Genomic DNA, 10,388 nt, shown 5'->3' with positions numbered 1-10,388 from the left:
AGCAGCTGCCAGGCACTCCCCACTCAGGAGAGGCCCACAACAAAAGAAGAGCAACTGGCAAAGTGGCCAGGAAGACTGACTTGAGGATCCTACAGGGTTACAAATGCCACTCGGAAGCTCTGAGGTGCAGCCAGTAGCCTGTAGGGAATGGGCACAACCAACTAAAAACACCCGCAGAGAACTCAGCTAACTCAATACCAAAATATGAGACAATATTGTTAATTCTAACCCTGCTTACTGGGGACCTCAGGATCTCAGTGTGAGCATCTTTTTGGGCGGTCAGGTTATTTTTTTAAAAAAGGTTAACAGCTGGGGATATAGCTCAGTGGTGTAAGTACTGCCTTGCAAGCACAAGGTCCCGAGTTCAATCTCTGGTACTGCAAAAATTGAAAAAAATAAAAAAAGGTTAGGTAAAAATATTGCCTGGACAAGCTTAACAAGACCAGTAAGGAGACTAGGTGTGGTGGTGCATGCCTGTAATCCCAGCTCTTGGGAGGCTGTAAACAGACGGATCACTCTGAGTCCAATCTAATAGTGAGACCCTGAACACACTGTAGACCCTTCCTTAAAAAAAAAAAAATGCAAAAAACCCAAAAAACAAAAACAACAACAACACACACACAAAAAAACCCAACAAGACCAGTATGTGGAAAGCAACTTCTCTGGGATGACTATAAAGGAAATCAGACTTTCAGTTACTAAAATTATCAATTTACCTTTGAGAAATTAAGGATTTTTATATTTTTATCTAATAACAAGTCTAGTTACTAACTATATTTAAAGCTAACAAAATATTGCTAAAATGTATAATTCTCTAATTTTATATCTTTCTGAAATATAATAAAAAACTAGTAATCAAAAGTTTGGGAAATTTTTGTATATATCAGACATCACTTAATGACATGCTATGAAGTACAGTGGTAGGTGATTTTGTTTTTTTAGTGGTAGGTGATCTTGTGTGACCATCATTTTGCTTACACAAAGTGGCTATGACATCAGGGCCACATGAGCCCGATGGACTACTACTGTGTGTGATCCCTCACTGACCACACCATTAGAGACACATGACTATTGTGATGGGCTGTTGGCTTTTCTGGCTTGTATGACAGAGAACTAAGGTGCATTCTTACACATGTGGTAGGCAGGTCAGGTAGAAGTCCTAATAATCACTTTGTGTCACCCATCAGGTTTTAGGCTGTGGTTTGAAGAGAATTATCCTATAACAGTTTCGATTTCATTTTTTTTTTAATTTTATTTATTTACGTGTGTGTGTGTGTGTGTGTGTGTGGCCAGCTCAGCCCACCAGGGGGCGGTGCTGGCTGGCATGTGGTGCTGGGGGATTGAACTGCGGTCCCTGTGCTTTGCTAAGCTTGTTCTAAGTAGGTGCTTTAGACCACTGAGCCATCTCGCCAGCCCAACAGTTTTGATTTTAATAACAGACTTTTGATTAGGGGAAAAAAAAAAAAAAACCAAGCTGGGCATGATGGTACACACCTGTAATCCCAGCACTCAGAAGGCTGAGGCACAAAGAATCTCGTGAGTTTGAGACCAGCCTGGGGGCACATAAGCAAGTTCAAGGTCAGCCCAAACTACATGTTGAGATCCTGTTTCAAAAAAAAAAAAAAACAAGCCAGGAGTGGGTGGTAAATGTCTGTAATCCTAGCAGTTGGGAGGTTGGGGTAGGGAGATCACTGTGAATTTGAGGCCACCCTGGCCAATATAGTGAATTCAAGGTAAACCTGAACTACATGATAAGAAATCCTGCCTCAACCAAACACACACACACACACACACCCTCACATAAACTCTGCAGTGATGGTATCTCAACATCAAATGCTATCACATAACCCTGTGACAGGAGCTGCGTCTCAGCTGCTCCACAGATGGTTCCTGGGCCCTGATGCTCTTCATGCCCCTCGCTCTCCAGAGCCTGAACAGGGATTCCCTACAAGCAGAAGGGCCTGGAGGGATGCCCTTGTCTAGCACTCTGTTCTCAGAGCTAAAGTGTGGGAGGGCAGGAGCTGTGGAGAGGAAAACCAAGGCACCTGGCCCCCTGTAGGAGGGCATTTTCCATGACCCTGGCATGACCCATGTGAAGAGGGAGAGTCCTCAGGTGAAGTTGTTTGTTGGGAGCTGTTATGAGAATAGCCAGAGGTGATCCTCCTACCACCAAAAACTTACTGACATGTTATGAAGACAAGGGGCCAGTGGCAAAGTCCTGGGCAGTCAGGGAGAGTCAGACGGCCCTTTCTTCAAGAGGTAGCCCACCACACAGACTTGATCTTGCCACCCCCATGGTCTGAGTGATAAAGTGAGAAAGCTCATGACAAAGTATTACAGCTTAGGATTTTATTAAAACAATCACTTAAATTACAACAATCTCCCAGAATAGAAAATAACCTTCCGTGGTCTGGCCCTGACAGGAGGTGTTACTTGGGCCCAGCAGGAAAAAGTGTTGCTTGACATCTTCGAAAACGGATGGCACATCCCTAGAAGCCCCCTAAGGCCATCTTGGCCCCATGGCAATTGGCAGAGGCTGAATTTTTGCTAAGGCTGCCACTGCCAGAGGTTGCAAGGCCCCAGCCCTGTCAATGAGGAACACTTAGTCACTGTCACTGGTTGTCAGCCTCAGGACTTTTGAAAAAGGAAAGAGAAACATGTCTTTAAGATGACAAAACACAGTTACTCAAGAAGTGTTATATAATGCCAGGGGATGTTGTCTAGCAGGGCCAGCAGGTATATGAAGAACTGAGTGGTAACCTGTGATTGGAGGCTGCTGTGGCTGAGGTAGGGCCTCAGCAGGGAGCAGGATGCATGAACAGCTATGGGCCAGCATGGCCTCACAGGGAGCCCTGACCTTGTGACCAGGTTCGGCACCACGGTACTTCAGCCCAAGAGCTGCCAGAAGCACTCCAATGACACAGTCATGGCCAGGGCTTTAATCTCCATGGACTTCAGAGACTTCCTCACTTGACAAGCTTCCATGCTCTAAAAATGCTCCCTGGAAAGAACAGCTACCGCAGCTACAACACAATCCCCTGAAAGCCAGCCACTGCTCTCGTTCTTTCTCTTTCTACTGGGGCTCCAGACATCCTGAGGACTCCCACTTCGCCCGCAGGGAGAGCTGAGCACTCCTGGCTGAGTGGTTTCTGCCCTCCCTCCCCGTCTGCCCCAGGGCTCCAGGTGCACCTGCTGCAGCTCAGACGCCAGCCAGCCAGCCAGCCAGCTCCCGTGTGGCGACTCGGCTTGGCATTTCCCAGACTTCAGCTACACACAGCAGTTAAATTAAAAAACAAGGCCCAACATCACTTTTATAAACCATCATCATGCTCTTGTGCCCCACAGTCACTGCTGAAGATTAAATTTACAGATTGGGAGGAAATTAGGTCCTGGCAGAAACTCAAGGATGTGTTTTAGGCCTGAAAAGATAGTCAAAACACAGGAGCATGATCTGACTTTGTAAATGCTGAGGATTCTGGTCCTGAGGACACTCCCTTTCAGTGGCAACCATCCACTCTTAGGTTCCAGACTACAGTTCCACCCTGCATGCCCTAAAGGGCTGGGTCACATGCAGGGGACGAGGTAGCCCAAGAAGGCAGTGACCAGCTGAGGATGCCATTAGGTCAGCCTGGCAGTGGAAATAAGGCAGGATCTCATGAGTGCCTTTGATCCTCAAAACCAAACAAAATCTCTGGAGATGGTCTCTGCCCTCAAGGGATCTCCAGGCCCTCTTCAGTTAGTAAGAATCTTTTCGCTGATTAAATTGCTATCTCTGGCTCTGCTCTGCATAACCCTCTATTAGGACCCCAGGTGGCCACAGCAACATCAGCCATGGAGTAAAGAAAGGGCCAGAAGGTGGCCTCCAATCACAGGTGGCTCTGAATCCCACAAGTTGTGTGCTAGCCTGTATGAATACCAGCTCTGAGACAACTCTTCCTCCTAGGAAAGACAAAAGGGACTCTGATGGGCCCTTAAAGGACAGAAAATAAAGGGCCTCCAGGGAAACACAGGCAACAGCAAACAAGGTGTAGGTACTACAGAGGGTTTGGGAAGGCTTGCTGGTACATGGCCAGAGGAAGGGTGACTCAAGTAAGAGTCTGGGGTTTTGGAGTCTAATGGTGTTGGGGCCAGACAGGAAGCACGTGTGAGGCCTTGGGGCCTTGGAGCTCCCTGATCATAGCCTGGGAAGATGACCAGCTCAAGCAGGAGTCTAAGGCTGATGGGGATGCAAGATACATGTAGCTGGCTGCTCTCTGGCTCTCGGGCCCTGGGCGGGTATAGCTGGTGGAGGGGGAGCACTCTGTACCGTTAGATCCCTCCAAGGTTCTGACTTGCAGCCCCTGGCTGGCTACTGGGCCTTTATCATAGCTTTTGCCCTGAGCTGTTCCCAAACCCAGAGTCCCACCCTATGGTGCTCTGGTGAGGACCCTTCACTGCTGGTCCTGAGTTTCAGGTGAGCTCCCCGATGATATGCAGCAGGCAGGTCCCTCTGGGACTAACTCAGCCAGGCTGTCCACTGTGTTCCAGGGCCTCAGCTAGGGGGATGGACCTTCTGGAATGCCGGGTGGAGTACGGGTGGTGGAACTGGCCTTCTTGGCTTCAGCCTTGGCACTTCACTCCCTACACCTGCTTTCCAGACTGGGCTGTCGAGGTTGGCACTAGGCAGTGAGACACACAAACCAGGTTGCCAGGGACCAAGAAACTACAGGATCCCACATAAGACAAAGAAAGACAAACACTCCTCAGGGGAAAAAAAAAAAAAAAGGATAGATAGATCCAAATCAGAAGAACTAAAACACCATGAGAGAGATCTCTACAGGGTCATAGTTTAAAGGCAATTGCACATGAAGGGGGCTGAACTTTCCACTCATCTGGAGAAAATTCCAGAACTCCCATGGGAGCCTCCAGACAGCCCCCTACAAATGGTTCCCACGGAGTTGGACCATCCCGCTGGTGCTGGAAGCAACAGAAGTGGCAGATTCTGGATTAGTCGGGTCACCTGCTAGAGCTCTTCAAAGAAAGCCACTCGGGACTTGGCACTCTGCAAAGTAAGCTGTAAGAGAGCAGAAAAAAAAATTGTAGAGGCCCTGGGTTTCTGTTCCTTCACACAGGAGCCTGTCCTATAGCAGAGACTAATCTCAAAGATAGTTTGGAGTGACAGAGATGCCTGTTCAAATAGATGTTCAACAAGTTGGTGATCAAGCCCAAATATATTTGTCCCAGAACTTAAAATTAGGTGACAAATAATGACATGCCAGGAGTGCTAGCTGGTGGGCAGAAGCATGTCAGCAGGAAAATGTCACTAATGTTGCCTTTCTACAGGGTCCCTAGGTATTTTGCTAGAGTCTCAAATTGCTGTCTACAAGTCTCTGAGATGCTACCTTTGTGCTGTGCGTCTACAGAGAAACCAGCTGGGGATGCTCATTTTCTCTGGGCTCAGAGAAGCCATGAGCAAGTGTCTGGCCTCAAGCCCTGGAGCAGAATGGCAGGTGTGTGTCAGATGAGGACAAGCTTGTCCCTTCTGCTCCTGGTTCCCCAGGTGTCCCGCAAGCAGACCTGCCTGTGATCCAGCAGCTGAGAGGGTTTCTCTTCATGAGGTGGGAGGCAAATGGCTGTAGATGGGATTGGTTCAGGAGGAGGAGTATTCATGAGCTGCACTCTGGTCGGCAGCTGTGGGGAGGACACTGCCTGAGGTCAGCATCAGGAAGATGTAAAAGCAGAGGGGTGGGCTGGAGGCCAACCCTGGGTGTGGCAGGTTGTGCTTCCTGAGTCCCTGATTCTCGGGCACTTCCTAGATTTCCTCCAAATAGAAGCATCTGGCACAGGCCCCCTCCACTGCCTGTGCCCTGCTCTGTGCCTGAAAATGATTCCTTGAGGTAAGACTGGATTCTAGATCCAGCTCCACAACTCCCTACAGGAGTCCACACTCTTCAACTTCATATTTTATCTTAGGTGTCCAGTAACAAGTGGGAACACAGATCTGATCTATGTGAATGGGACACAGATTATAATGTAACTAAATGGTGAGCTGCAGGGAAACGACAAGAGCTGCACACAGGGATGACCACTGTGCTCTGTGCATAGCTCACTGTGTGGCCTTCCTTACTGAGCAGCCCTGACCTCTCTCAGCCTTTCTTCTCTTGAAATAAGCCACAGGTAGGCTAGGTGGGCTGGTCCTTTCCCCGACCTCAGCCCACCCTCCGAATCTGAAGGGTTCTCAGCACTACCCAGAGTGCTGCAAAGGCTGGGGAGAGAGACTCCAAAGCGACCGCTTCACCATCAAAAGACAGGCAAGCATTAGTGTGCTCAAAATGAGACAGCTTGAGAGCCGACTCTTTAAATTCTGCCAAATCTTTTGGCCTTGAAGTTCCCGACTAACAAGCTGAATGCAAGGAGGCATCTGAGCTGTTTTCTTCAGTGGAACCAATTCCAGGAGCCCTCTGGAAGCCCAGATCTGATGGGAATGTAGAGCTTCTCTTTGCTCAATCCAAACTCCCTCCAGATGGGAACTGTATCTGGATGGGCTTCTTCAGCGCCATCAGAGAAGGGGCAGGATTGTGTGCCCTGTGAGAATGGGGACTAGGATGATAACCTGGTAGACAGACACTCAGCTGCCTGGGAGCCTGAGACAAAAGGCCTCTGTGGGAAGGGTGTAAATCCAAAGGTGAGCAGCCCATGTCTCTGCTCAGGTTTCCCCACCTCTGAGAAGACTTCAAGAGTCTCCTCAGGGAACAGGCAGCCTGGAGGGGCCAGGGCCATGCCCACAGCCACTTGGAGTCAGACACAGCGACACCTGGGCCAAAGCCCATCTAGCCCAGTGACCAGCTGGGCAGCCATGGGCAGGTCATTCACTCCCTCTGGTCTCAGGTCTCTGCTGTGAAGTGGGGGTGGCAGTGCCCTGTCTTCCCAGGGTGTGTGCAGAGAAACTGGGAAATGTGTGTGCAGCGCTCAGCACTGCGCTGGCGCGTGCAGAAAACCCAACAGCTGTTAGTACTAATAGCGGCGTCACATTTCTTCCCCCATCCAGCACACTGGCTGTTCTCCTTCCAGGGGAAGCAGAGCAGAGTGATGTCTAGAAGGGGTGGAGGTAAAAGCAAGGCCATGTGCAGTGCTGGCCTTTGAGTGGGGCAGGCATTGCCCCAAGAGGTCTGGCCACTTCCCCAGGCAGGAAGCCCAGGCTGTGGGGCCTGTGAGAGCATCCTGCCCATTTGCACCATGTTGGCTCCAAGAATTCCTGGATCCTCTATCTGAGGAGCATGCTGGCTATCCCTTCGAGGTGCCAAGGGAGGGCTCTGGCAGCACCAGATTCCAGTTACTCGAGCATGTGTTTGTTAGGATGCAAAGCTCTCTTTGGCAGGTCAGATGCTGCCCAATCCCCACTGCACTGCAGCCCAATGTCTTTTCTTGCCAAAGAGTTTGACCTTAGCCCTAAGGAAAGGAAGGGCTCAGAGGAGAGCTGTTACTCCCACAGTCTTCCAGAACAGGCGGCTGAGACCTGGCTGCACTGGTCAGTGATGGGTGCTGACCTCCTGTGGCTGGAAGCCTCCTGTGGTCACTGCCTGGCTTATACACAACCTGGCTGCTGCCCCAACTTCTACGCTCACCATACAGTTCCTGGCACTCCCAATCCATCTGGAACCTTGAAGTCTGAGGAACTGACTACACAAACTTACTTCCCATTTCTGGAACTTTCTAGATGCCACCATGCCCTTTGTTTCATCCTTAATCTCAGACATCAAATGCTCTCCTCCTGACAGGACCAGGAGGCATGATTTATGCTACAGAGCCGAGAGAAGGCAGGCAGTGCCATAAAGGCCTTTAAGGAGAAGCTTTGGGGTTCATTCCTTCAGGTAGGAGCTCAGGGGACCTGCCAGCCTCAGGGAAGAAAGAGGTCTGCTAGAGAGCAGAAAGCTCTTCCCTCAGGGCACTGCTAACAGCTTCTGCCAACTGTACTTCCTGCTAGGTATACCACTGGGTAGGCTTGCCTTACCTGTGGGCCCTTTGCCACCTGCTATAACTAGAATAGGGCCCATGCCTGAAAGCCTGCTGTCACATTTATAGCATTGCTATAGGCAGCAAGTATTCATAAAGGAAAAGGTGAAGGCTCAGAGGAAGTGGCACAAAGCTAGCCCTTCATAAAATGAGCTGCTTTTATGGGTCTTCTTTTTCCACTCATGAAAATAAATTAACAAGCTTCCTAGCTTCCCTGTGATTCTCTGATATCCGAAGGTGCATGAGCTCAGCACTGGGTCCATTTGCTGCTTGGTGACTGACCTGGCTCTCTCTGCACAGCACAGTGACACCTCTGCTTGTCAGCTACTCCCATGTTGCACTATGAATCTAGAATTGAAAGAATCTAGTGAGTCCCACCCACCATGGAAATTCTAAGCCAAGATGCCTGTGCTCCTGGCAATATAGCAACAGCCTGCCCTGTCCCCAGACATCCCCAGGAGGGAGTAACCCCACACATGCAGGGTGTGGGCTCTTCAAATACACTGCATTTCAGCAGGCGATGAAACTGAAAAGGCTCAGATATGGGCATACCACCAGGCTTTTATGGACAGTGGCTGTATCACTCTCCCCTGATCTGGTAGACCCTCTTTTTTTTTTTTTTTTTGGTGGGGTGGTGGTAGTTGTGGTGGTGGTGGTGGTTTCAAGACAGTCTCACTATAATTCAGGCTGCCTCTGAACTCATTATGTAGCCCAGGCTGGCCTCGAACTTCGGGCAATCCTCCTGCTGATTGTGGGATTACACTCCTGAGTGCTGGGATTATAGGCATGTGCCACCATGCCTAGCTTGGTAGACCTCCTTCTGTAGACAAGTGAGTGGAGTTCTACTAAATATGATTAGTGACCATACATGTTACACACTGTGCTTCAGAACTGTTATGGCTTACTATCCGGTTGTCCTCTTTTTTCTTTTTTGGCCAGCTCAGCCCACCCTGAGGGCGAGGCTGGGGCAGCATGTGGTGCTGGGGATTGAACCACAGTCCCCTGAGCCTGCCTAAGCTTGCCTACACAGGCACTTTAGACCACTGAGCTAATCTCACCAGCCCCACAGCATATTATCTGGATGTCCTCCCAAAGCCTCATGTACTCATGAGATCTTTTAGCAAGGGACTGGATCATGGATGGGATATTGGATTAGTCCACTGAATAGTTTAAAATAGTACTGGGCATGGACAATGGATTTACTGAAGAGGTAAAATCCACCTTGAATGCGGGCAGCATCAAGAAATAGGCTTATAGCCTGGAGGAAATAAAAAGAGAAAGAAGGAAAACTTACTGCCTTCTGCCTGCCACACCATGAACTGTTTCTGCTCTGCTACCCTGGGCTGGAACCAGTGGACTATGGACTGAAACCTCTTTAATCTGTGAGCTAAAATAAACCTCTCCACCTTTAACTTGTGAGTATCCAGTATTTTGCTCCAGCAATGAGAAAGTAACTAAAACAGGAACTCACACTGAATTCACACAAGACCAGTTACAAGTGTCCTGGCAGTCAGGCAAGCTCCTCTGGGAAGCCTAGAAACCACAAGGGCCCTTCTTAAAGTGTCCACCCCAAGGTGTTCTCACCAGTTCCCTAAAGATGGCAAAAAGAACATAAAGTCTCCTCACCAGTCATTGGGCTGACCCACTGCTCTATTCCAGCTGTCTCTTCACATCTGATTAGAATCAGTCGTGTGAATAATACAGGAGGAATTAAGTTCTCTCTTGACTGAGCCGGCTGTTCAAGTCTGTCACTAATCCAATTCCATTCTGAAGAGACCAGACAGACTTCCTTTTCTTTCTCAGCAGCAGATCTGTAAGGCTTTGTTTTATCTTAAGGGGCCTCTGATCCACCCTTGGGGGCCTGGCTCCTCCTTCCTGTCCAGCATCAAAAGACTCCACCCCTGGCAAAGTCACCTTTCCTCCCACCCACTGCTCCATCAAAAGGCTACTTGTTTGTGACAGCAACCAGGCTGTAGGCAGGCAGGAGAGGAAGCCACTTGGCAGATGGCCTCCTCCTGTTCCCCAAAATGTGTGTGATGTAACAGAAATGGCAACATCCACCCAATCTAAACCGGTTCAGATTCAGTTCTATCACTTTAGAAACACAGCAGCTCCTCCCCTCCCTGGAAAAAGAGCTAGTACCCAGCTGGGGATCCATAATCCAGGCATGCATGCAGATGCAGCTAGCTCCAGCTCACTGCTATGTGACAGGAAGCCCAGCAAGAAGTTTGAGAGAAATGGACCTAGGAGCTGGAGACAGCAAATCTGGAAAGCCCCTGTGGCAAGGCTCCCCTACCTGTGGCCCACATGGATGGCTCTCATTTACTAGGGTTTTCCCAGCATCCCTCCTGAGAGCGCCCCCTGCTGGAATCCCCCCGTGTAAGTCTCCTAGTCCA

At 49.5% G+C, this 10,388-nt stretch overlaps 1 protein-coding gene across 3 annotated transcripts in view; it reads right to left on the bottom strand.

The window, feature by feature from the left end:
* Nucleotides 1–2,334: 2,334 nt before the first annotated feature.
* The window catches only part of Nf2 (neurofibromin 2), a 106,327-nt gene continuing 98,273 nt past the window's right edge, over nt 2,335–10,388 (bottom strand). For all 3 annotated transcript variants that reach the window (XM_004628055.2, XM_004628053.3, XM_004628052.2), the window contains one exon: nt 2,335–5,053. Coding sequence is in view for 1 of the 3 variants with exons in the window: in XM_004628052.2 (XP_004628109.1) it covers nt 5,003–5,053 (51 nt within the window). In the remaining 2 variants the exon portion in view is untranslated. The remainder of the gene's footprint in view (nt 5,054–10,388) is intronic.

This window comes from Octodon degus, unplaced genomic scaffold (genome assembly GCF_000260255.1).
Source record: "Octodon degus isolate 3935 unplaced genomic scaffold, OctDeg1.0 scaffold00021, whole genome shotgun sequence".
Classification (NCBI taxonomy): domain Eukaryota; kingdom Metazoa; phylum Chordata; class Mammalia; order Rodentia; family Octodontidae; genus Octodon; species Octodon degus.
The sequence above is the reverse complement of the archived record's forward strand: the minus strand, read 5'-3'. Positions and strand labels throughout refer to the sequence as shown.